The sequence below is a fragment of the Pelodiscus sinensis genome, chromosome 8 (assembly GCF_052426305.1).
Source record: "Pelodiscus sinensis isolate ZL-2025 chromosome 8, ASM5242630v1, whole genome shotgun sequence".
Taxonomy (NCBI): Eukaryota; Metazoa; Chordata; order Testudines; family Trionychidae; genus Pelodiscus; species Pelodiscus sinensis.
Genome location: NC_143059.1, coordinates 38,769,011 through 38,796,456, shown reverse-complemented (window position 1 = coordinate 38,796,456; position 27,446 = coordinate 38,769,011). Strand labels below are relative to the sequence as shown.

The window sequence follows — 27,446 nt, the reverse complement described above, 5'->3', positions numbered from 1 at the left end:
AGTTTAGAGTGATTGGGTGAAGGATAATTTAGTCTTATTCTCTTCCTGCTGTGTTTCTGTTTCAGATGGCAAATAACCCTTGTACCAGGTAACATTCCATGCATGCTCTGCATGTCAGCTGGAGTCGGTCTCTTACAGTGAATCTGGAAAGAAGAACAAAGAAACCCTATCAAAGCTATGGCAGCACCAAAGAAAGTGCTGCTATCCTCCCCTCCCGATGGAGGCTGGGGATGGATGATTGTTGTTGGCTGCTTCCTCGTTACTATCTGCACTAGGGCTGTAACAAGGTAAAATAGCTTCTTATCAGGCTGTTCTTTCTTTTCTTTCTTTCTCCTAAATATAAAGAAAGAAAGATCCTTTGTAATGGCCAATAGTTGAAGCTTAAGGAATCAACTCTGGGCTTTTTACTGTGCTTCTAACCTGCTTTGTTTTCAAAGGCCTACTGAAATCTGAATGGGGGATGGGACAGCTAAGAGAGTAAGGTCCCTCCAATTTTCATCCTGCCTAGTCCCTGACAGCTGTTATTTTCCATCCAAGAACTCCTATCACCACCCTTGCTATTCTGTACCATCAGAGGACACGTCTACACAGCAGGGGAAAAGTCAAATTAAGCTACATGACTTGAGCTATGTCAATTGTGGAGCTAAAGTAAAAAATAGCTTAACTTGGCTTTTGGTGCTGCCTACACAGCAGGAAGTCGAAGGAAGAACATTCTTTCTTCAAATTCCCTTATTCCTCTTGAAATGAGGGTTACAGGAGTCAGAGTAAGAAGTCCTCCAGCTTGACATTATTTCAAAATAATGGCTTGCTGTGTAGACACGCTCTTTCTTATTTTGGAATAACTCTGCTGTGTAGGCATAGTCAGTTACTTCATGCTGGAGTTGTTCAGTTGAGACCAGTAGAGGGAGGTAGTCACGGTCTTTCCAGGCCTTGTGTCCCTCTCTGACCTTCCTGTGATATGTTTTGTTTTGGACAGTTTCTGTGGGTTTGTTTGACTCTTGGGCCCAGTTGACCTGTCATGTAATTCCTTTGCTCTCCACAAGCATTTCAAGAGCCATCCTGCGTGAGAACTATGACCTAAAGAAACCCTTCACTATATGTGCTTCCAGCATCCAAAATATGCAGGGAATATTTGTTGCTATTTTCCTCAAAAATAGGAGAGAGAAAAGAGGCTAACATACTCTGAAACCCTCTTCTACATTTTTGGGGACAAGAAGGTTCCTACTGCTGGTGTTTACTACACATGGGAGGACAAGCTGTTGATATGAACATGTAGACTGTTATGAGGGACATAAAAGACAGGCAGCACACTGTGAGAGAGACATTGGAGACATGGATCTCCTTTGAACTGGCAATATGATACAATTGCAACTCTTCTTACCTATTTTAATGTATTTCTTTTTGAATAAAGCTGCCAGACTTGAGGAAAGGATTGTGTGGTAAGTTTCATAAACACTTGTTTATAGCCATGTCAGTGTTGGTTCAATACAGCTACATGAACAATATAACAGCAGAAGTTTTTTCTAAAGGCTGCTTTGTCCCTATAATGTTTGCTTTTTTGCATGTGAAATACCTGACTTGCATTCTAGAACTGATCTTAATTGATGCTACATTTCCTAGAATGTATCAGAAAAACGGCTTTGAACTGAGAGCCAGTCGATTGGGGATAGAGCAGGGATTCCACCTAACAACACTTTGTTTATTTAATCAACTTGAAATATTCCATCAGATATGGGAAGTGTGTGGATGTTTTATTTTGACGTATCACAAAACACCACTAGCTAGTGGTATGATGCCACATGAGCAGTAATGACGACTTTGGAATTCCATGGTGAATCTGAGATTGGACATGGGTACAGCCAGAAGAACTCATGAAAGGGGCTATGTTATAAGACCACATTTGGAATTGACACTGCGTCTCTGTATCCTTCCTGATGCTTTCATTCAAACAACACTCTTATTGTTTTTCCTTAGCAGTATGCTCCTAGTAATACATAAACACATTTTATCTTCGAGGTCAACTTTGTCCTTTCATGTGATATGGAAAGATGGCAGACACACCCTATGCTTTGAAGCTACAGATTCAGGAAAGAAGAAACATGTCTGTGTATATTCTGCTGCAGCTTGGGCTGCTGAAATCAGTGGGGCTTTGGCTCTGTCCACACTGAGCTCATTGTGGGCTCAGAGCCGTAGGCCCAATCCTCCAGACAGTTATGCACACACTTAATTCTATGCACATGAGTCTTATTGATGCTAGCTTCAAAAGCTTGTATTGTTTGATATGCAGTAGGAGTTATCTAGATAAATGATACTATCAAGTCTAACAGTAATTGGATCACTATAGAGAAGGAGTGTAGCTGTGGGAAAATTTGTTTACTATTTGTACTTAAACAGTCTACCTTCTTGGTCAGATTTTAAACCAATGGCTTCTTGTCTCTGTGTTCACAATGCATCCACAAGTATTTGCAGCCCCTAAAAGGGAGATATGGTCTCAGAATCAGTTTCTGTAGATAAAGAACCGTTCATCACCTATACTGCTTAATCAGCCAGCATTTTGGGTCCTTTGTTCAGTTACAGTGAGCATGTCTATAAATCTATACGTCTCTGTAAGCATGAATTTGTGCCACCAGAAGTCACTTAGGGCTGAAAGACTCTGCCATCCTTGTCTATCAAGTTGTTTGCTGGACTGGCTATCTTCACAAGAATGGGTTGTTGGCCTATTGCTCAATCCCTCCTTCCCTCCCTCCTCTCCTCTTCTCCCCTGAAGGACCAGTAGCCGACAGCCACCACAGTCCCTGGGGCAAGGTATGTGGGGGGGTGTCTGGCTCCATGCCCCAAGAAGGGGTGTGGCTGAGAGCAGAAGGGGTGGGGCCAAGCGCAGTCAACCCTTAGCCTTCCTGGACCACGGCATTCTCCCCTCCCCCCCAGTCCTCGGAGCCATAGTCCTTCACTCAGGCAACAATTCAAAGGGACTTGGAGCTCTGGCTGCTGCAACTACCCCCTTTGTGCAACCCCATTTCCCATTAGCAGGCCTGACCAATAAATTACTTTTCATCTGGTCCCTTTGATCTGTCCTGTTTGGGTGGTCCTGCCAGGAGTTAAAACTCTCTGGCATAGCTCTAAGGATCATACGCAAACATTCCACTGCATCTAGGTGAGTCCCTAGGGAAAGAGATGTAGTGGGAAGCAATGGGAAGACCAGTGTGATCCAGTGGCGGAGAGCTATGCTGGCAGCATTTTTTACTTCTGGCAGGAGCACCCAAACTGGACAGGTCAAAGGGAGGGGACAGACAAAGAGCAGCCCTTAGGTCCTCCAGGTTGCCAGGGAGAATGACAGGCCAACATCCTACTCTTGAGAAATGCTTTGGTGCCAACTCAGGGGACAGGAGGTGCGTAGAGTTTTATATGGATTGCCAGGTCAAATATGTGTCTAATAATAATTCACTAAAGGTTGGCATAGGGTGCCTTTTCTGAGAGCCAGTAGCCAACTGAGCCATCAGAATCACTGCAAAAAGTAGATACAAGTAATCCTGTGGCACCTTAGAGTCTAACAAATATATATAATCATGAGCTTTCGTGGGCACAATCCACTTCTTCAGATGAGATGATCTTGAGTCTTGAGATATTATATACAGGGCTCGACAAATAATGCAAACTACTCGCCTGTGGCGATTAGATTGCAACCCAGAAGAGCCGGGTTCAGGCGATTTGTGCATGCGCAGATCGCCGGACAGCGCAGCTGGCGAGCAGGGCTCGCCATGGTTCAATGAGCCCTGATTATATACATATATTTGTTAGTCTCTAAGGTGCCCCAGGACTCCTCATTGTTTTTTAAAGTTACAGACTAACATGGCTAGCCCTCTGAGACTTTTAAACATGCAAAAAGTATACACAGATAATATTTAAGGGGCTATATCCTTAGACTGAAAATTAGATTCCTAAGGCAGATAACCAGGATGTGGCATGTCTTGGATGGCTTCCTTTCAGGAAGGGTGTTCAGGGGGAAGAGACAATTATCTCCCTGCTTAGTTGTTGTGTATAGTGTGTGTCTCAGGAGAGACCTATTTGCATCCTGAGACAGATGCTGATTAAGAAATTTCAAAATCTACAATAACAAAGTAAACAGACATAAACAAACAGGATGCTACCTGCTGGTGAAATATGAACAATGAATTGTTCTGATCTATGTGGGGATGCAAACAGACACCCTGGATATTTTTTCCTGAGGAGGCAAGCTGCCAGCATGACTTGTCTCATCAATGGACGATCACAGGCAAGTATTTTGGATAAAAATTGCTCTAAGATATGAAAATAGATCTAAGTTCTAGAATGCATATTATGGTTTTAACTTGTGAGTAACCATTTGTTTCCAATACTTCTGCTTTCTGTCACTTGGACCTCTACACTTTATTTAATAAACTTTTCCTGTTTTCATCATAAACATGCCTCTGTTGGGATCTCCTTAGGGTAAATTTCCCATAAGTTACATGCTGCTCAGGTTCCCATTAAGCTCATGCAAGGGCTCACAGCTGCTGTGGGGAGAGAGATCTCTCCCTAAGTCCTGAAGCTGCTGGGGACAGCAGGGAAGGGAACCTTTTCCCAACAGCCCTAGCACAGAGCTGCAGTGGCCAGGGGAAAGGGCCCCTTCTTGCTGTCCCCAGCAGGCAGCCATGCAGGTAAGCCCAAACCTCAACCCTCTGCCCCACTTTGAACCCTCACAGCACTGAACACCCTCTTGCTCTCATTCCTGACCTGATTCCAAAGCCCACACCCTGAACCCAGAGCCTGTAGCCTCTCTTGCAGTCCTGAGCCCCTCCCCACATTAGCAGCTCCTCACCTTCACCCCCCAGCCAGTGCACTTGCACCCCAATCTTCTGCCCCAGCTCTGAGCCCCCTCCCACACTCAGGACCTCTTGGGATCACTCCTACCCCATGAATTTTGTTATGGGCACCAATACGAAGGTGATGCATCGCACATCACCTCCATGTCACATGTCACCTCCATATTGGTGCCTGTAATGAAAATTCATTCCACTCAGGGGTGGGAGAAATTAGAGGGAACACTGCCCCTGGGGTGCAGCCTGGGGCTGTGAGAAAACTGTACCACCTTAACTCTCTCCAGCCTGGGCTGTCTCTTACAGAGCCTTGCTAGCAGTCATCAGCAAACCCTCTCGTCGACGTTATCACTCAGCACAACCGCATGTGGAGCCCAACACTCATCCAGCTTGCCTGAATGCTCCCAGAGCACCAGAGCCAAATCCCTCTAGCACCTAGCACTGTACTTCAGGATTACGCCATCTAATTTATTAATGGGTTCACCACTTCCTCAGCAGAAAGTGGACATATAGCAGCGGTTATAAAACATGAGCAGATTTGCCGCGCTTTTCATACCAACTCACTGGTAAAGGTAAACAATAAAAGAAGTTTATTAATTACAAAGATAGAATTTAAGTGGCTATAAATGTTAGGCAAAATGTCAGAGTAGTTACCAAAAGAAAATATAAACACGCAGTCGAAACGCTAAAACCTATTAGACTGGGCAACATCTGGATAAAGCAGTTTCTCTCACCCCACTGGATATTGCAGTCCATAGTAGGTGGCTTTCTCCTTGGAAAGCTAAGCCACTTCTTGTTGAAATCTTCAGAATGTGCTTGCTGCTTGCAGCATGGAGGGGCAGGAGAAGGGCAAAGCATGGGCCCCTGTGCTTGGTTTTTATGCCCTCAGTCCCATGTGCTGGGTGATCGATCACATGTCCAGGCACATCTGGGGCATTGCTGAGGCTTTCTCTACACTTCCAAAATTAAAGAGCAGCCTTGGCAGGGCTTCAAAATGAAAGTGTGGCCAGGCAGAAGTGTGGGGGAGCTCTCCTAGTGTTCTGTGTCAATCAGCTCCACAAGGGAAGTAGTAATGAGTTGCACTGGGAGGGGGGATGTTTTTTCACACCCCAGAGGCAGAAAGTTGCAGTGCAGAAAAGTACTGGCGCAGATTTAGTCTGAGTCTCAGGGAAAACTGAATAGTTCCCCTGGTAGGGACTCATGCAGGTAAGTCATTGCATTATGCTCTCTTGCTGGACAATGGCTGTTGATAGATGTTTGCTACCTCGCCTCAAGGGCAACATATGAGGATGGCAAGGAGGTACGTGACCCCCCTCCAAAAGCATGGGCATGAGGGGTAGGGGTCCAGGAGCCCACAGCAAGGATTCAGACCTCCCCTGCACTCACTGGCAGCAGTGGGGGAAGGGAGGAGGGGAAGCAGAGCAAAGCAGCCTCTCCTGCCACCTCACTCAGGACAGGGGTGACACCACTGCCCTGTGCTCATCAGTGGGAAGCAGAGCAATGAGGCTGGCAGCCGGGGAGTGGAGCTGCATTGCTTCGCTTCCCCCCATCTCTGCTGGTGAGTGCAGGGAGGCCGCCGTGAGGCCAGCGTGCCCTGTGCTCTCTGACCCTGCGGGCCCTCCGCTTTGGGGCTGAGAGTGTAGGAACAGGAAAACCATTTATGGGAGGTTAGAATAAAAGAGGGCAAGAGAATTGTTTGTCTTTTTAAGGATTGTCTGTCCTTGTGAAAAGAAATGTCTTCCTTGTCCTTGAGGGATTAACCTGATCTGACTAATCCCACTGTGACTATTGCAATCGTACTTGGTGACCATTCTGTAACTCCTCTGTCCTTGTCTCATTTGGTCTTCTCTGGTTCAGCTAGACAGATGTGAGCCAGCCACATGAACTATCCATCCCATGTGCCACATTTTCATTTGTCATTATTTCCTGTGCATCCAGATAGTTTCCATTTTTCAGATGTTTAATGACCCAGTGCATTTCTCTTGGAAGTCAATGGGAATCTTTGCGCAGACTTTCATAGGATTTGGAACAGGCCCGAGCCAGGTACCGTTTAGCCTTGAATTTAACAGATCGGTATTTGTGTTTTCTTTCCTAGATGCATCTCAATTTTCTTTGTGGAGTTCCAGACATACTTTGCTCAGGATTACGCCCGAACAGCTTGGATCCATTCCATTGCCGACTGTGCCACAATGCTGTGTGGTGGGTATTGCCCTCTCTGAATAATAAACTGGTTTGTTCTTTAGTCCTAGGGGACACCTGATATCAGTGTATTCACAAGTCATCAGAGCCAATGTGGAAAATTCCTGGCTTTTCAGGCTGGCTTTTGTTCCACACATTTGGTTTTGTAGCCAAATGAGCATAGTATGTCCAAGCTGTATCCTGCTGTAAAGTTCAGCAAGGAGGGGGTTTCTTCCTACCGTTTTGTCTGATACTGAAAAGAAACAGACTATTTTATTGGGAAGTGATGTGTGTTTTAAGAACTGTTTTGTGGAAAGATCTAATGGGAAAGATCATGGTTTAAGAGATTTCCCACTAGGACTTATTTTGCCTAGTATTTTGTAGTTACAATTCAGATATGACTCTGTGTTTCCTAGTTCCTTTGGTTCAAATCACAACCACTGCCTCCCTTCACTGAACTTCTCTGTGAGCGAATGTCATTTGTGTTTTCTTCTGAAACATTCCTCTGGACCCTCATTCAGTTCTGGACTTACTGCTAACTTCTTGGATATCATTTAAAGATCTGCAACATACTATGCAAAGTTAGGTTCTGATCCTCTACCCCCCATATTGCAGGGAAAGTGGTCTGCCTGTATTTATTGCATTCCTGGATCGGGGCCTAAAAGGCTGCCAGACACCTCTGTACCACGTACACCACATCTGACAGGCAAAGATGTGAGGACAAAGTTTTCTACTTGAAATTCTAAGGGAATTGTAAGTAGGTAGGGAGAAGAGCACAAAGGTTTCTAGGATTTGTACTTCCAATGGGTGAAGCTGGACTTTGACACTCCACACTGCTCTTCGTGTGTGAAGGGATTTTAACTTTAATATTTCTAGGTCATCCTATTCCTATGATATATATATATATATATATATATATATATATATATATATATATATATATATATATATATATATATATATATAATTTGTACAACTTACATGTTCTAAGTCCTTCAATGATGAGGCAAAAGGGACATCTTTCTATTGAGTAGCAGTACACATTCCAGAGTTAGCAGGTTTATTGCAGCCATAACAACATGTTAATGAACAAAATGCTCCTAACCTAGTTATTGGCTTTGCCTCCTTTGCCCCTATTACTTGAAAAAACAGCTTTGTCTCATAATAGTATTGACTGATTTTAAATAGCTATTGGCCTGATTTAATGGAAAAGGGAAACATTCGAAAGGGCTCTTGAGGAGGTCACCACCACCACAATGTGAGGTAGGTGAATCTGAAATGTCATTCCAATTAGCTGCAGCAGCAGATCAATGTTTTTCTCTTGTCTGTCTGGTTTTGTTGCTGTCTGGTGCGCCCAAGCCTGGACCCTGCGGTGGTGAAGTGCAGAGGCGTGCACGCTGCTCACTAACTGCCTTCCTTGTTTTTGAAGCCCCACTGGGAAGTTTTATCAGTAACCATGTATCGTGTCAAGTGGGCATCATGCTTGGAGGACTTCTTGCATCTGCCGGACTGATCCTGAGCTCATTTGCTACAAGCCTGGGACACCTCTACTTTTCATTAGGCGTGCTTACAGGTAGGAGGGATTCATAATGTTTGCCTCAGCCATGATCTTAACACCTGGGGGATCACCACTGTCCCACTGTCACTGCCCCAGCGCCAGTCAGCAGAGGCTCTCAAGCCAGAGCCCACTTGTTATAAAAGAGTGGCAAGCTTGTTGGGAATTCTCTTGGAGGGCTCCAGGCCTCTAGTACTTCCTCCTGATCTGAAATAGACCCAGCTATAGTGACCTTCCTAGCAGCAAATGTTAAACTTCCCAGGGGATAGGAGTGTGAGAGAGAAAATTGTTCGCTTGTTTGTGTTGGTAAGTTACTGTTCCTTTTGGTTTGAGGTTTTTGGGGATTTGTTGCAATATAAATGATAGGTCAAGACAGACAGAGCTTTGCACTGGTTATTGCATGTTATTTAAATCAAGATAATGATTAATAAATGAGGGTTTCTTAAGTCACCATTGCACAGCTTATTTCTGCCAGCTCTACATTCAGGTTAGAAGCACAAATCCTCCGTTGAATGCATTATGCTAATGCATCCTCCCTTTCAGTTCAGCCAGTGTTAAAAGAATGCCCTCAGTCTGTCCTGCTTCTCTGTAGTTGGTACACAAAAGAAAGGTTTGCAATAGTTATACTGAGATTCCTGCCTCATTAAAACTGCCACGGTAGCCACGGTGATATAAGCCTTGTACTTGGTCCCCTGCCGTTGAGTTGGTAGAATGACTATACTCTGTGCTGCCAACAGCTTATTTGCTAAGAAAAAAAATGTCCTTGTTACAGTGTGTGTTGCTTCTGCATTACAATGTTAATCTTTGTCCAATGTGTTTGTAACAAATAAAAAGGTCCCTTGTAACCCACAGCACCACGTCACATACTCTCCTACTGCCTCTGAGGCTTCCTTGTCGAGAGCTGTTATCAGTACTGCAATGAAGAAGTGTACGCTAAGTTGTAGACAGTCCATTTCACAAGCAGCAAATTTAGTCTGCAAGGAGTAAGCAGGGAAGAAATGGATTAATAATAGGGCTGGTAGTACTGATGGTGTAGCTCACCCAAAACCTAGAGGCCAGACAGCAACACTTACTTTGTAGTGTCAAAATTCACTGCCCTTTCTGGGGTTTGGCCTTATTTGCAAAGAAATAATAAGAGAACATAAAGTTCAGTTCACCTTCCCGTCCCCCACAAAAAACCCACAGGTCCTGCCTCCAGACACCCTAGTACTCTTCCTCTCTCTTATGTCTGGGTGATGTAACAAGCTGCTGGTCTCAGTGCATTCCTTTAATCTATTTAGCCCTCTCCCAGCACCCTCAGCACCCGCTAACAGGGTGTAATGTTTCAGGCCAGCATGTAGCCTGCTACACTTACAGCTGAGAATCTCCCAAAGGCAATGGAGAGGTACTTGTGTAACTTAGGGTGCAATTTATTTCAAAATGCCTAGAGTACGTTTCTGTGCCTGATTCAGAAATGTCTGCAAAAACATTGGCACTGATGCCAACATCTGATTCTTGTGCATCTGTCCTTAGAAGCTTTGTAGCAAAATTCATGACTGTTCGCTACTCAGCTGAATCTAATTAATCTGCTAAATAGGAATGGCATTTTATTCTGAACCTTATTAATCTTGGTTCTGAAAGTGGATATATCACCTTGAATAAGGGCTTTTTCCCAGGGACTTAAAACTGCTCCCAGCTCCAGCCAGATGAAATGCAAAATTTCATCTTGTCAAAGAAAGTTTTGTGTAGAATATTTTGGAGTAGACAGATTGTCCCTCCACCATCCTTCAGAGATCTACGAATGCTCAGATCTGCCCTGAAAATCAATGTTTAGGTTTGTTGCTGAGCATAACACTGAGGAATGACTGTGGGACAAATGTGCCTGATGGAATGACCCCCACAATATAAGCGGGAATCATCCTCTGGCACTCAGTGAGGCCTGGGTATGGGGCCAGGCACTAATAACTGGCCGACAGTGTTATGCTCCTGTCTAGCCTGGGGACATGTTCGTACACAAAACTTATCAGTCCTCACTGAGCCTCTGCATTGGTACAGATTAGTGAGTTTCAATTCTAGGTATTTGTTTGACTCAGCGTTTCTGGGTTTGTTTTTTCATGTTTTTATCCCATACTCACAGAACTGCAAAATGTGATCATTAGGGCCCCACCCAAGTCACAGCTAACTCTGATCAATTTCATGGCCACAGGGTATTAAAATTGGTCAGTTTCAGTATTTCAGACTTTTACATCTGAGATGTCATGGTGTTGTAGCCGTGGGGGTTCTGATCCAAAAGGAGATTGTGGGGGCAGGGGAGGCCCTAAAGCTGTTGTAGAGGGGTTGCAAAATTGCCGTACTCACTTCTGTGTTGCCTACAGAGTCCAGCTCCAAAGGCAGCAGTTGTGGAGTTTCCTGTAGCTGGAAGGGAGCTCAGAGGTGGAGGTGGGTCTGATCTCCCCAGTATGGCTAGGAGCACCCCACCTGCTAATTAGGGCCAGTGGTGCATTAGCACAGCAGCCCTTCAGTCCTGTGTCCAGGGCAGGCTTACTGATAGGAGACATTGAGGCAAAGGGGGCAATTGCCCATGTGGAGGGGCAATTTAGAAGAGCCCTAGCACCAGCTACCACTGCTGCCAGCACAGAATGACTAAGGCAGTTTTACTCCATGCTGTTCCCAGAAGCAACGAGCCAGCACCATTCCTGTGGCACCTGGGTTGGGGTCTCTGTGTACTACCCCTGCCCTGAGTGCCAGCTCTGCATCTCCCATTGGTCAGCAACTGCAGCCAATGGGAGCTGTGGGGGCAGTATCCATTGGCAGCCACATGTGGAGATCTCTTAGCTCCACCTGCCTATGAGCTACTGCCAGAGTGATGTGATAGTTGCATTTGGGGAATTGCCCTAGGAAAGCACCTCCACTCTGACCTCTCTAGCACCCCAAACCTCTGTCCCAGCCCAGGACCTGTACTCTGCTTCCAAACTTCCTCCCTGAAACCAGCCCCTCACCCCATCCCACATTCAAATTCCCCCTCAGAGCAATTACTGCCCAAATATCATGTGGATCACGTCCGTGTGGGCATGGCTGTGCATACATGGGGGCCCATTGACCAGGCATCAGGTTTGCAGAATGTTTGGTGGTACCATCCCCCTCACACCTGCCTTGTAAGGGTCAGACGGGGTTTTTGTCTCTGTCTCTGGGGTGTGGCTGCAGCAAAGAGATTCAGGGTATGGGAAGGGCTTACAGGTGGGACAGAGAGTTGGGGTTGGGGGAGTGAGTCCTCTAGTGGGGGTTGTGGGCTCTGGGGTGAGGCCAGGGATGAGGAACTCAAACTTTTGGGTTCAGCAGACAAGATACCCTGGGGTTGGGGGGAGCTGCCTTTTGCCTCTTCCCCTCCTTCCTCAGCAGACCCAGCAGTCAGCCAGCTGCTGGGCCCAACCCCTTACAGACAGTCTGCAATGTCAGTAGCTGGTGAGGGAGTGCAGGGGGCCTGGGAGCAAGTAAGATAGGGCAGCTAGAGGAGGTGTCTGCGGGGCTGGCAGGTGGGGCCAAGGGACACTCTGGGGGAGGTGTGCAGAGGTGGCAGACAGGGCCGGGGAGAGACCCAGCCCCAACGTTGGTAGAGCTGGGCCCCGGGGGCCCGACATGGGTGGTGTCTGGCACCATGGGCCCATACAACTCACTTCCCCTGTCATTGACTGTTCTGCCCGGGCCCTGGAACTGCTGCCAGCAGGACCTGGACACTTTGAAGAAATGTTAACAGGCAGAAGCCAAGGGATGGAAGCCCTAAGCCCCAGCAGGAGCCAGAAGGGGGCAGAAGCCCCAAGCCTGGGCAGCCCAGAGGCTGGCAGGAGCTGTTGGGGATTGCAGCCTGAGCCTGGGCAGCCCAAGCCCCAGCTGGAGCCACAGGGAGGCCTCCACAAGGCAGGCAGGAGCTGTAGGAGGTGGCAGTCCCAAGCTCAGGTCCCAGATCCCCAACACTAGCCTAGGTGACCTGCAGTCTTGTCAGGAGCCTTAGGGCTGGGGAGGGAGCAGCAGCAGCCTGGTCAGAAGCTGGGGAGAGAGGAAGTGGGAGCCCCAAAGCTTGGACATCCGAAGCCCGAATTAGAGCCATAGTGAGAGGAGCAGCCCTGAACTGGGTGGAAGCTGCAGGTTGGCACCCCCAGCCAAGCTCTGTAAGACTAGGCAGGTGCCATGGGAGGTAGAAGCCCCAAGCCCCAGTTGGTGCCTGACCAGCCCCATCTGGAGCTGCAGGGGTGGGGAGGGAGCAGCAGCCTGGGAAGGAGCCAGGGGGAAGAAGGAGCTTGGGTGCCCTGAGCCCCAACCAGAGCTATGAGGGAGGCAGTCTGGAGCCCAGCTCTGGGGCTGCTGCAGTGCAGAAGAGAGGGTGTACCAATCTGCCTACGGAGGTGAGTCTGATCTCTCCCCATAACAATCACACAGGAGAAGGACAAGACCAATCCCTCCCCAGCCTGGCTGATTTTGGGGAGGTCACATTTCAAGGGGCACAGCTGATTTCACGGTCCATGACATGTTTTTCGCAGCCATGAAATTGATAGTGATAATCTGCAACGTGCATCTTGATGAGTAGTGCTGATGGGAGTGAGTAACTTGGTTGACTGTGATATATCCTATTACCTGTATTCGGTATTAAACAGCCTTCATTCCACTTTTTTCCCCTAGGAGTTGGATTTGCACTTTGTTATTCTCCGGCCATAGCAATGGTGGGCAAATATTTCAACAAAAGAAAAGCCCTGGCATATGGGATAGCCATGTCAGGGAGCGGAATCGGCACCTTCATTCTGGCCCCTGTGGTCCAACTCTTGATTGAACAGTTTTCCTGGCGTGGAGCCTTACTCATCCTGGGCGGTTTTGTTTTAAATCTCTGTGTCTGTGGTGCCCTGATGAGGCCTATTGCTCTTCAGGAGGACCATAAAAACCCTCCTGAGTTTCTTGAACAGGAATATGTCTCAGAAGCACAGAAGCAAGACTTAAAGCAATTTTCCATCTGTTCACCTTTAATCAGAGCATGGTCCCATGAACGTCTGTGTCGTTGTTCCTGGCAAGAATACAACTTCTTACTGATGCCAAACTTCCTGGTGCTAGCAGTGTCTGTTTTATTTATGGCATATGGCTGTAGCCCTCTTTTTGTCTACCTAGTGCCTTATGCTTTGAGTGTGGGGGTGAGTCATCAGCAGGCTGCCTTCCTTATGTCCATACTTGGTGTCATCGATATTATTGGTAATATCACCTTTGGATGGTTGACAGACAGAAGGTAATGATAGATAGCATACTACTTATAAGCTTTGTGTGTGGGATAGTGGGTGTAAAGCTTGCTAACATACATTTTGAGGGTATTACAAATGGCTTGTATTATTTTTCCAATAGATGAGCTCAATTTATGGTATTTATATAGTGTTAAGAAATGCTCATTTTTTCATCTTTGAGTTAACTTACATTTTTAATTTGAATTTTTAGAAATGATTAAAGTTGCCATTGTCTACATTGTAAATGTCACTCATTGTTCAGTGCATAGTAAGTATTACCTCTGAGCCTGCTCTGTAGAGGCTGTGAGTCTACTACTTCTGCCTTTCTGTTTCATTTATGCTGCTGTAGTGGCATAAAAGGGATGGAGGATCTGACCCGGTATTGTAATGCTGAAGCACAGTAGGGCAGAGTTAAGGTTGTATGTGAATACTAACTTCTGCATTTCCTGATGTTTTAGTGCTTACCTACATTTTGTTACCTTTACTTTATCTTGACATTTTGTTGTATGTAATTTCATTAATACCGGTGGTGAAGATCAGGTGAGTGGGGCAGTAGAGACATTTCAGTCATCATACATTTTCAGTACATTGAATATTTGAATCAATGCAAATTGTGGATTTGATCCTCCTCTCACTTTCACCACTTTTAACATTAGGATTATTGTATCAGTCCTTATTAACACCAGTAAAAGTGAGCAGGGGGAGGAAGGCCATGTATTTTATTTCTGCAAAATATTGGGAACAGTCTTAGTGAGATTAAATATAAATGCAGAAGAATTTATGTTAAAGATAATGTTTTAAAGCAGAGACCAAGAGTTGAATTGGCCCATAGGTAGAACTACCTTCACGCCACCAAGGGTAGTCCTGAGGAAAACTGAGGCACATGCATAGTGGTGGAAAACTTGCACTGCTGTCTCTAGAGTATGTTTGGTGGATAGATGGAGAATGTCATTATCCAGAATTGTCAATCCAGCACAGTATTTACACCCTTAAAACTGGCTAGGTTTTGCACTCAGAAAGCTCTATGTGCTAAGCTGGACATTAAAACTGTGCAGCACAGAAAAGACAGGGAGCACATTAACACAGAAAATATCCCAGGACACAGCAAATGGTGAATTAATAGATCTGGAAGTGAACAAAAGCAAAGAAGTACATAATTGACGTATCCTTCCTGTTTTTAAATCCCACAGGTGTCTGAAGAAGTACCGCCATGTTTGCTACCTCTTTGCTGTGGGAATGGATGGCCTCTGTTGTCTCTTCCTTCCCGTTCTCCAAAGTTTCCCTTTGCTTGTGCCATTCTCATTTACTTTTGGGTATTTTGATGGAGCCTATGTTACACTGATCCCCGTCGTGACAGCAGATGTAGTGGGAACTGCTTCCTTATCATCAGCTCTAGGTGTAGTGTATTTTCTTCATGCAGTCCCTTACCTAGTGAGTCCACCTATTGCAGGTCAGTTCACAGATGACTCTGTTGTACTGTTCATATTGTACCACTCAGATTTTCTTTCTGACAAAAGCAGAGCTGTTTATTAGTGATCTAGAATTGGTCAAACATGGGAGGTAATTTTGTGTGGAAATTTTTTCCCATATGTTTCATAGACACTTCAAACACAGCTGAAAAATGTCATTAAAAATCAAGTTCTAGAAAATGTTGCCTATCACTAAAGTACAGCTGTCAAAATTATCCACTTTTGTGGAAAAACGCATCAAAGGCTGTAAATACATATCCTAAAATCATAGAAATGTAGCATTGGAAGGGACCTGAGGTCAGCTCGTCTAGCCCCCTGTGCTGAGGCAGGACCATATACACCCAGAGCATCCCTGACAGGTGTTTGAACAACCTGTTGTTAAAAACCTCCAGTGATGGGGGTTCCACAACCTGCCTTGGAAGCCTATTCCAGTGCATACCCATATCGTGAGAAATTTTTTTCTGCTCTCTACCAAAAATCTCCCTTGCTGCAAATTAAGCCCATTACTTTTGGTCCTAGCCTCAGTGGACACGGAGAACAATTGATCACCATCATTGTCATAAAGGCCTTTTAACATATTTGGGGACTGGTACCAGGACCCTGTTAGTCTTTTTCCCCCTCCTCACAGGTCTGGTTTTCTAAACCTTTGATCATTTTTGTTGCTCATCTCTCCAAGCATGGCACCCAGCTGGAGGTAGGGCCCCAGCTAAGGGCTTACCAGCACTGAACAGTGGGACAATTAACCTCTCATGTTTTACACATATCACTTCTGTTAATACAGCCCAAAATCATAATAGCCTTTTTTCCCCATTGCAAAACATTGTTGACTCTTATTCAGCTTGTCATCCACTATAACTCTCAAATTCTTTCCAGCAGTATTAGTGCCTAGCCAGTTATTCCCTATTTCATAACTGAGCCTTTGTTTTTTCCTTCGCCAGTAGAATACCTTGCACATCTCTTGTTGAAATCAGATCGATTTGCCAAATTTGTTTCAAATTCTATTCCTGTTCTCCAAAGTGCTTGCAATTCCAGCTTGGTGTCATCTGCAAATTTTCTAAGCACACTCTCCACTCCATTATCCATGTCATTAATGAAAATATGTAATAGTATTGGACACAGAATAAGAACCCCACAAGTTTGACAAAAAACATTTATAACTTCTCTTTGATTAACATCTTTCAATTAGTTTTGCACCCATTTTATAGTAATTTAATCTTGAGCACACATCTCCTAGCTGGCTTATGAAAATGTCACGTGAGGCTATGTCAAAAACCTTGCTAAAACCAACACATATCACATCTACAACTTCTCTCCCGCTTCCCACAAGGTCATTAGTCTTGTCAAAGAAGAAAATAAGGTTGATTTGGCAAGATATGTTCTTGACAAATTCATGTTAGCTATTCCTTATAATCCTGTTATCTAGGTACTTACAAATCAACTGTTTCATATTTTGCTCTAGTGTCTAACCACAATTCTCCAGGTCCTCTTTCTTCTCCTTTTTATAGATCGCTGTTGTGTTAGCCCTTCCCCAGTCTTCTGTGACTTCACTCATCCTCCATGAGTTCTTAAAGATAATTGCTAATGGTCCTGAGATTGCACAGATAGTTCCTCAATACTCTTGCATTAATTTTGTCAGGCCCTGCTGACTTGAATGTATCTAATTTATCTAGATTTATAGATTCCAAGGCCAGAAGCAGCCATTATAATTGTCTAGTCTAGTCTCCTATATCACACAAACCATAGAACTTCCCCAAAATAATTCCTAGACCATATAGTTTAGAAAACAAGACCTCCCAATCTTGATTTAAAAATTAGGGAAGAATCTACCACAATACTTAGTAAATTATTCCAGTGGTTAATTACCCTCACTATTAAAAAAGTACTTCTATCTGAATATGTCTAATGTCAACCAAGTTACCCCTTAACCTTCTCTTTGTTAAGCTAAATAGATAGAGCTTCTTGAATCTGTCTTTATAAAACAGTTTTCTAATCTGTTAATCATTCTCATGGCTCTTCTCTCATCCCTCTCCTATTTATCAGTATCTTTCTTGAATTGTGGGCACCAAAACTGGACATAATATTCCAGCTGTGGTCAAACAATGTCAAATACTGAGGTAAAATAACCTTTCTACTACTACTTGAGATTCCTCTGTTTCTGTATCACATTAGCCATTTTTTTTAATTGGGTATAGTGGCACTCAGGGAATTCATGTTCAGCTGATTATCTAACATGATTCCCAAGTATGGCTTACATTCTTTGTTCCTTGATGTATTCGTTTGCATTTAGCCAAATCTAAATATAAACCTTCTTTAACCTAATCTTTTCCTATTTTGCTTTGTGTTCTTTCCACCTGTTTGTTAATATTTATTATGTCAAGTATCTGGTCAAAGTTTGCCTTTTAGTGAAGACTGAAGCAAAATAGGCATTAAATATATCAGCCTTCTTGAAGTCCTCTATTGTTAGCACACTAGTCCCATTAAATAGAGAACCTACTCTGTCCTTCATCTTTCTCCTGTTAGATAGATAGATAGATAGATAGATAGATAGATAGATAGATAGATAGATAGATAGATAGATAGATAGATAGATAGATAGATAGATAGATAGAATCTCTTTCTATTGCAATAAGTGGCTCACAGGCCAGACACGCGTCTCAGGGGTTAGGCCCTGGTGAACTGCCAGATTCTTTGTTTCCCTGAGCATCTCCAGGTACAGCTGCTCACGGCTCCCGTTGGCTGCGGTTTTCCATTCCTAGCCAATGAGAGCTACTGGAAGCGATGGCCTGGCCTGTACCACTCCCTACAATCCCCGTGGTGGTAAACAGCAATTCTCAGCCAATGGGAGCTGCCCATGGCCATGCCTGTGAACAGTGTCTGGCTGCTTGCCAGGGGCTAACCTTGGTGAACTGTGTCAGCCCGCAGGCCACTTTTTGCCCACTCCTGCCATGTGCTTGTGCTATTATTTTGTATCCCTCCTTAGCAAGGTGCCTGTTTCCACTTTTAGCAGGATTCTGTTTGATGTTCAGGTCACTGATGACTCCTCATGGAGCCATAATGGCCCCTTTCTGCACATCGGGGTAGTTAGATCTTGTCCCTTTAATATTACTCTTCCTGAAACTTCCAGCTCTCCAGAACTCCTTTTCCCCTGAGATTTTCTTCCCATGGAACCTTACCTATCAGTTCTCTGAGCATGGTAAAGTCTACTTTTTTGAAGTCAGTTGTCCCTATTCCACTGCTCTGACTCCTTCCTTTCCTTAGAATCATGCAACCTCTCCTTTTGTGATCACATTCACCCAAATGACATGAAGAGCCACAGACAATCCTGATATGACACTAGTGAAGGTCAGGACGTCCATGTAGATTCATCCCCATAGGCCTAACAACATGGCCCTCGCAGGGTATGTCTCCGCTGCAATTAAAAACCCACAGCTGGCCCATCCCAGTTAACCTGGGCTTGTGGGGTTTAGGCTAAGGGACTGTTCAATTGCTGTGTAGATGTTTGGACTCAGGCTGCCATTCTGGACTTTGGGACCAGGATTGGATTAACCTCTTGTGGGCCCTGTGCCAAACATATTTGTGGGTCCTTATGGGGGACAATGGAGCATAGCATGGGAGGTTTGGTCCTCATACTGAGGGGCTGGCCAGGGGCATGGCATGGCAGGGATGGCCCTGCTCCACTCAGCCCAGTGCGAGGGTGCTATTTACAAACTAGCAGTTGCTAGATGCACAAAGGCTGGGAGTGCCCTGTGCTGTCAACATACCCCATGTTGTGCCACACATCTCCCCCAACCCGCCTGACACCAAAGACCTGCCTCCGGATCTGTTATGCCCAGCACCTCCCCCAGTCTCTGCCACAATTGCACAGTGCCCTGCATATCACCACCCTGCCCAAGACTCCACAGCCCTCCTACAATTGCCCAGCATCCCTCACAGAACCTCAGTCCCTAATGCTCCACACACAGATCTTCCCTGCTTTCTCGCAGCCCAGCACTTGCACTCAAGCACTCCAGAAACCCATTCCCCGATGCACTGCCCTGGCTGCACTTACTGGCCTCTGGGACATGTCTGCTGGGCTGAGCCACCAGTGCTGCTAGAGGTAGGAATGACATGCCCCCTTGGAGATGGTGTGATCAGCCAGGCCAGGCCTGCCCTGGCCAGGCTCCCTCTTGTGTGGAGGAGTTGAACAAAGCCCCTCACACTGCCCACCTCCCAAATTGGCAAAGACTTGCCAGGCTCCTGTACCAGTCCCACATGGCTGAGCTCCAGGGAGACATATGGTGGGAAGTGGAGATTGGCCGGAGCCAAAGGTGCATGGGGGTCCAGTCAGAAGGCAGAGAGAAGCCAGTGGATGAGGAGAGAAGCTGTTAGCCTGCCAGGGGCCAGGCTGAGAGGAGTAGGTGATGGACAGTGCGGGGAGGAGCCAGCCAACGGCAGCAGTTTCAGAGCAGGCCAGGGTCCCTTCTGAACTTGGTCCCAGTTCCATGGTGCCACTGGCAGCATCATTGTACATCCAGCACTGGGACCCTCCCACCACAAAGGCATCCATGACAAATTTTGGTAAGACAAGAAAACAGTTGAAGCAGAGGAGAGCATCTGGCTCCTATTAGAAACAACAGTCCTCCTCCAATCTTGGAAAGGGGGTAACAAAGCTGGGTGAGAACAAGGAAGATTAGTAGTTAACGGGCAGTGAGTGAACCACGGGTATGGGGACCTTAGCCCTTGGCCTGCAACATCCTTCTGCCTAAGGCCCTGCTCCCCATTCCCTCTCCCCCACTGAAGCCCTCCAGCCCCAAAGCACCAGATGAATGGAATCTGGGCAGGGTGATGCGGGGCTGGCCCCACCCTATAATATTTGCAGCCCACGGTAATTAAGTGCACATCCTTTAGTGTGGCTTTGCTCCTTAGTTTGTGTGTTTCTATAACATTTTCAAATATTATTCACAGTCTCAATGTGCTCTTCCTTTGTGACTGATCAAAGTAACCTCTTTCTGATGTTTTCATTGTGTTGGTGAGGAAAAGATCCCTGTGGCTTAGCTGTTTTCTAAATTCAATGTAAAATTCACGTGGGCCTTAGCAGTAAATAATGGAAAAGAGAAAGGAAAATAAACAAATAGCATTTGAGTACACTTGAGCCCTGAGCAGAGGGCATGGCCTACGCACCACTTGGGTCCCACTTAAGCCCTGTTTTGACGGAGTGAATTCTGCATGCTAAAAACAAACAGAAATTAAGGGACATGCAATGAAATAATGCAGCACATTGTTATTGAATTGTTTCATTTAGTTAAGCAATATAAAAAGCACCAAAATGTTTCTTTTGCTGTAAAATTAAATAACCCTTGAGTTTTAATCATAGGAGAGTCTTCTGCAGACATTAGGGTCCAGAGAGCTTTTTCCATCTGGAAATGGGGCTTGGATTAGGCAGTGGGGTTTATTGTTGAATTTCTTTAGCATGACTGGGCAATAGTCTGTTAAATTGTGTTCTGAAGTAACCCTGATCATCACCATATCTGAACACTATATCTCCTGTCAGTTTAGCTGGCTTCAAATATGAAGTAGGAACTAGGACAATGATGTCCTGGTCATTCCACAGAAAGGATTTATATCAGGTTTGAGTGATGGTGATGTGGGAAGATCAACCATTCACATTACCTTGCTTGAATAGCCATTGTACAGTATACGTATGTCTTTCATTTTGTATTTGCTGTACATTCCAGATTCAAATTCACCTCTGCTTTTGATGCTTTTTAATTGGATTTGTCACTGGGGAAAAAAAAAGAATTTTTCAAGTGCTACACAAGCCCAGGCTATGTTTCTGTTTGGGGACCTCATTCATAGAATAGCATTTACTGCCATTGCTGTGAGCACATTTTCAAACTGTCAGCTAAATCAGTGCTTTCAGAGGATGTATTTAGAGGATTAGAGGGAAAAATAGTGTCCTTTTGTGATGGGGTTATGTTCTGAACAAAAGCCTCTAAAAACTTGAGCTAAGCGAGATGAGATCATTATGTAAGATATTTGTTTCTTTCCCTAGAGGCAAAATGTATTTTAACTGATGTGTCAGCTGTATATGCCTATCGCTTAATTACCAGTGTATGTGATAAAACTGCAGTACGAATGTTATACAACAGGTTTGTAAACTGTTCAATGCCTTAAAAATTATTTGTTTTCCAATAGGTTGGCTGGTAGATACAACTGGCAGCTACACGGCATCTTTCATTCTGTGTGGATTTTCTATGATATTCAGTTCAACATTACTGTGCTTTGCCAGGATAGCAAAGAAAATCAAAAAGACATATTTGAGGTCACTTACCAGAAATACTGACACAAAACAGCAGATTTGGACAAATGGAGCAATAGCTTATTCTGTGTCTGGAGAATTAGACCATCAGGATGTAGAAATATTGCCCACTGAGGCAAATAGCTACAGCAACAGATGACAAGTGCCACCCTGCTTTGGTCTACAGCACAGCCATGCCTAACAGAGATGTGACTGCACATGCTACACTCGTGAAGATATATTTTCCCAATGCAAAGAAAAAAACAAGGCATCTTTCAACTAGATTTTTCTCTATTTTTGTAGGTTAAAAACCAGTTGATACAACTATAAAGCAAAGTTAGATACAAATGAGGAGAGTTCTGTTAAGATGTATGCAGAATGTTTTCTGAGTCAGTAATGCTGGCTCCTGAGATAATAGGATGAATGTACTGAGGTAATTGATCATGACCAGAAGTAATTTACATGACTGTCAAAGTACAACTGAACAACAGAACTTAGACTGAAACTGTTTTAAAAACAGGGCTCATGCAGTGCTGCATTCTGTTTTGTTTATCAGTGGACTGACCAGCAAAAAGAAGTTCTAAGCGTATTGGTCTTTGCCAAATGTTTGACAATTGTTGTTACAGATGCCAATGTAATTGTTAGGGAATTCTGCTGGACAGTTGTGTTTTAGACCATCTAGAACATTATTTTAAAGTATCTCTGAAGCAACTTTAATTTTACAGCGTGGCTAAATTTTGCACATAACTAGGGTTGCCAGATGGCTTAACCAAAAATGCCAAACAGGCCTTCTCCCCTACCCCCCCCCCCAAAAAAAAACCCACCGGGGGAAAAATTCTATTGAGGAAAAAAAAGGGAGGAGACCAAAGTTGTTGAGCAAAAAAACCCAGCATGGCCCCTTTAAGAACAGGCTGGGTGGCCATCTTGCCTCCCTACTCCAGGTAAGCAGAGGATGGGGGAGGAGAAGCTGGGCCCAGTTGCTGAGTGTGTGTAGGGTTTCCAGGTATCCTGTATTGACCCGGAGAGTCTGGTATTTTCGACTCCTGGCTGGGAAAAAATCAGAAAATACCTGCTACAGGATGTTTGCCCTCTCCCACTTTAAAGGTCCCCAGAGACTGTATTTCTTGGGGTAGTACTGCAATTGAGATATTATCCCCTATTGTTGATCACTTTGTGAGAAGATGGGAAGAAAATCTGCAATTGCCATCTCAGCTGGGCTTTGGAGCCCAGTATGTTTGGTTTGTCCTTTCAGGGTTTTAATGCAACCCAAACCAGACCCAAACCTAGGGAGGTCTATCTCCTCTAAATGGACGTGAATCAGCTATTCACACCAAGTGAGGATCTGGCCCTAGTTATTTTTGACTTGTTTGGGCAAGAAGACAATAGCTGATATTTGCTGCTAACTTACGCTCATAGTGTTGGAAAAATACAATACAATGGAATGCTTCAGAAAAGCCATAGATTAAATGTAGCATGTGGGATACATTACTGATACATTCATCTATTAAATAATGTGCATTTCTAGGTTTCTGAAATGTAACAGGGGGATGACATCTACACTCTGAAATGAAGGTCACACTCATGTCTCTGTTTTGATACTGTATATTGTTATGGTAGGGGTTTTTTTTTCTTAAATTGATTAGAGTCCAAAGAACACTACATTAGTATTTTTTCAGTAGTTAGTCCATGATTTCCTGGTCCTCTGTAAATGTGAGAAGGGAAATGATCATAGTTTATAAACCTGATATAGATAACCAGGAGCTGAGAGTACATACCTTAGGGATATAACACCATATTTTTTATTATTTTTATAAATAGAACATGAATTGACTAGATGTATTTGTCATGCATATTTCAGTCTAAAATATTGAGATGTAATTTGACCTTACTGTTAGCACTCTGACAAGGTATTTATTATGGGTACTGTGTTACATAAAGATAAATAGCTTGATTATGCCGTCGAATTTAGCTGCACACAGCTTAGATAGGGGATTGTATGCACAGATAATCTTTGCACTTACTTATACTACAGCAGTTTGGTGCCCCTATGTACAGGCTACAAAGGGCCCAGGGAATGAAGACAGGACCAGACATCTGCATATAGCAGAGAGATGTCCAAGCCATGTCTTCTTTCTCCTTGCTGCTCTGCCAGGAGAGAGGGAGGATGGGGTTTGCTGGCTCCATGTCACTGAAGGATCACTCTTTTGGAGGTGACCCTGTGTAGGCCCTTTATGCAGTAGTGCAATGCAAAGTGGTCATCTGGCCCTTTAACTTAATCCTTTTTCCTTTAGAAGCTTGTAATTTTGTACTTTTTCTTTTCTTTACAGTTTATTCAATAGTGCATTACAATTGCTGCAGAGGAACTATAAAGGTCGCTACAAGTGTAAAAAGAAAACAAAAATGAGTATTAAGTGGAGAAAGTCACACCTTGAAATCTGGTTTCAAATGTCTGGAGTCTTGCCAAACAATACATTTCAGGCAGGATTCAGGTTTTAATCTGTATGATACAGCAGGCATCTCTTAAGCAAAAAGAGCCATTTTTAAAAGTAAGAATGACCATACTGGGCCAACTAAAGGTCCATCCAGCTCAGTATCTTGTCTTCTGACTGTGACCACTGCCAGATATTTTGGGGCAGAGATGGGAAACATACGGCCCACAGGCAAGATCCGCCCCCTGGCTTCTCTTGATCCAGCATGCAATGGGGCTTGGGGCTTCTCTTTTCCCCTGCAGTGGGGCAAGTGGTGCTAATGCTCCAGCCCTGCTGTAGTCTTCCTGTCTCAGCCCCCTACCACCCTTCCATGAGGCCAGAGCACTAACGCGGGCTCTGCAGACTGCAGGGGGAGGGAGGGACTCAGAGCCTCACTGCCGGCTGGATGCAAGGGAGCCCCAGCACCTTGAGTGTGTCTTTGGTTGTGGTTCTTTGTTTTTCAGGAGCCATGGCAGTGAGGGAGGGTGGTTGGTTTCTTTTGGGCCAGGCCACTGAGGGTTTTGAGAATGAGTTAGGTTTGTTTTGTTTTGTTTTTGCTTATCACTGCTGTGTGGCCCCATAATGATTCTTCTTTGGGTCAGTGGCCCCTGATTTTAAAAAAACGGTTCCCCATCCCCACTCTGGAGGGAATGAACAGAATAGGGCATTATTACTGAATGATCCATCCCCTGTTGACCAGTCCCAATTTCTGGCAGTTTAGACATCTGCAGCATGGGGTTGCATCCCATCCTGACTATCTTGGGTAATAGCCATTTCTCAACCTACCCTCCATGAATGTATCTAATTATTTTAACCTAGTTATAGTTTTCATCTTCATGACATCCTCTGGCAACAAATTTCACAGAGTATTGTGCACTGTGTGAAGTACTTCTTTGTTTTGTTTTAAACCTGATGCCTATTAATTTCGTCAGGTGATGCCCAGTTTTTACGTTATGTCAAAGGGTAAATAACTCTCTCAGATTCTCTGTCTCCATACCTTTCATAATTTTATAGACCTCTATCATATCACCCTTTAGTCATCTTTTTTTCTAAGATGAATAGTCCCAGGGCATGTCTACACTACTAAATTAGGCTGATTTTATTTAATTCGACTTTGCCTTTCAGATTTAACAAATGATTTTGCACATCCCCGCTAGGTGGCTGTGGTCAGTGGAGCACATCCTCCCTGCAATGGTTTGCGTCAACGCAAGGCGTAATGCACTGTGGGTATCTATCCCACAGTCCCTGCAGCACATTGGAATTCTGGGCTAGGGTCCCAGTGCTTCACAGGGTGAAAACATTGTTGCAAGTGGTTATGGGTTCATGTCATCAGCCTCCCATGTCTGTGACTCAGAACCAGTCTTATCCTGTGGTATGCGTGTATAAGCTTCTCTGAATTCATGCAGCATTGTTGTGTGTCCCTGGTATAGCCAGCTCATATCCACCATGCCATATGTGATTTTGACATAGATATCAGTGTTTCTTTTGCTGGTTCACAGCTCTGCTTGCACAGAGCTTCTCTCTTTTCCCTCCCTGACCCCACCCCAGCAATAAGATCCACTATCTCCTGAATGCACCATGCTGGAGGTGTTTGCAATCCTGGGCATCCATGCTCAGCTGTGCTGTTGAACTCTCCATGCTGCTCCAATGGGAAATGAACATTCAAAAGTTCCTGGGGCTTTTTCTGCTTAGCTGGCTAAAGAACATTGGGATTCAAATTGCTCACCAGAGTGTTCACATGCTAGATCACCACCTGGAGGCCAGTAACTTATGAATTACAATACACAGTGTTTATACTGCCCTTAATTAGAGGCATGAATGTCCCTTCAGGCTTTACACCTCTGGTCAGGTGGAATACAGGGGTCGATTTTAAAAGTCTTTTAGGTCAACTGGAAGACCAGACAGTGTGGACGTACTTGTTATAAATTTGACCTAACACTGAACATGTCAACCTAAGCTTGTAGTGTAAACCGGCCCCAGTCTTTATAATCTGTCTTTGTATGGAAGCTGTTCCATACCCCTAATCATTTTTGTTGCCCTTCTCTGTACATTTTCCAAAACTAATATTATTTTTGAGACAGGACAACAGAACTGCACATAGTAGTCAAAGTATGGGCATATAGGCTATCCTTGCTGTAAGTCCAAGATACATTCCAAAAAACTTGGACTTACAGCAAAACAACTTAAAGGGGAGATTTTTTTTCCAGTGGCTGACTTTCATTTGCGCACATTGTTTTTTTGTTTTATTTTGAAATGAAGAGTTCGGAATGGAAGGATTTATAACGCTTCAGTTCCTACAAGTGTCAGCAACTTTAGTACAGAATGGATGTATAACAGGGCAACTTGTATACTGGGATGCCTGGTACCATGGATTTATATAATGGCATTATAATATTTTCTTATTATTTATTCCTTTCATCATGGTTCCTTACATTCTGTCAGTTTTTGAACTACTGTGGCACATTGACGGGCTGTTTTCAGAGAACTATCATATAATTTAAAACACCTACATATCAAAGAGTTTGGAAACTTTCAGGTAAGAATATAACACTTTTCTTAACTCTGTCCCTTTTCATTTGCCCATCTTCTGCTTACAGGAGAGATTCCCACAAGCTGTCATAAAAAACATTAACATGTTTTGTATGAAAATTGAGCTAGGAAAATATGTTTGTTGCTGGGTGATTTAATCCCCAGTCCTTCTTTCAGATTATGTTGGGTTACTCTTTTTGGCAGTACAAATAGGACTACTCACATGAGTAAGAACTAGTTGCCTGAATAAGGCTTTGCAAGATCAAGCTCCATTTTTAGTATTTTAAGGAAAAAATAAAATGTTTTCTCCATCAGACTTGTTGATTTGTTTTGTTTGTATGTTTGGGGGATGTAAATAGGGAAGTACAAATTGGGGAAATGCATTGATAGGAATAAATAAGAGTATTTTTTGTATGATAGATCTTCAATGTTTTATAACAGTAAGTGGAACTTTTCAAAGACACTGACTCTGGAAAAGAGTACAGTCACGATTACTAATGTGAGTAATTCCATTATCTTCAAGGAAGCCTCTTATATAAGTAAAAAGTATGCAGGAATAATCACTAACTTTGAACATTTAAATTAAAATTAAGCTTGCTTTTACAATCACCATTGTGTGTGTGTTGTTTACCAGCATCGTGGCAGATAAGTGGATGTAGTAGCATGCCTTGGCACTGTTATGCCAGAGACAAAATAAAAACACATACTGCTCACAAGAAATCAGCTTTCATTCAACATATCTTCTGTCTGATTCTGCTCCTGCATAAGCCAATGGGGTAAAATCCCAGTGATCAGAATGATATTTAAATAGCACTGTGCCAACACATAGCAGGAACACTCCCCTTCCTGAAGAGTTTGTGGAAGCACAGAGAAGTAAAATGACTGTTACTATCAGAGG

At 44.2% G+C, this 27,446-nt stretch overlaps 1 protein-coding gene across 3 annotated transcripts in view; it reads left to right on the top strand.

Moving 5' to 3' along the window:
- The window catches only part of SLC16A12 (solute carrier family 16 member 12), a 68,240-nt gene extending 41,376 nt beyond the window's left edge, over positions 1-26,864 (top strand). For 2 of the 3 annotated variants that reach the window (XM_075935106.2, XM_075935107.2), the window contains 6 exons: positions 66-287; positions 6,931-7,034; positions 8,443-8,586; positions 13,222-13,813; positions 14,996-15,255; positions 21,449-26,864. In XM_075935106.2, coding sequence (XP_075791221.2) covers positions 178-287; positions 6,931-7,034; positions 8,443-8,586; positions 13,222-13,813; positions 14,996-15,255; positions 21,449-21,711 — 1,473 coding nt within the window. In that variant the 5' untranslated portion in view covers positions 66-177 and the 3' untranslated portion in view covers positions 21,712-26,864. Of the gene's footprint in view, positions 1-65; positions 5,408-6,930; positions 7,035-8,442; positions 8,587-13,221; positions 13,814-14,995; positions 15,256-21,448 lie in introns of all 3 variants that reach the window. The other variant, XM_075935115.2, reaches the window with a different exon arrangement.
- Positions 26,865-27,446: the final 582 nt, after the last annotated feature.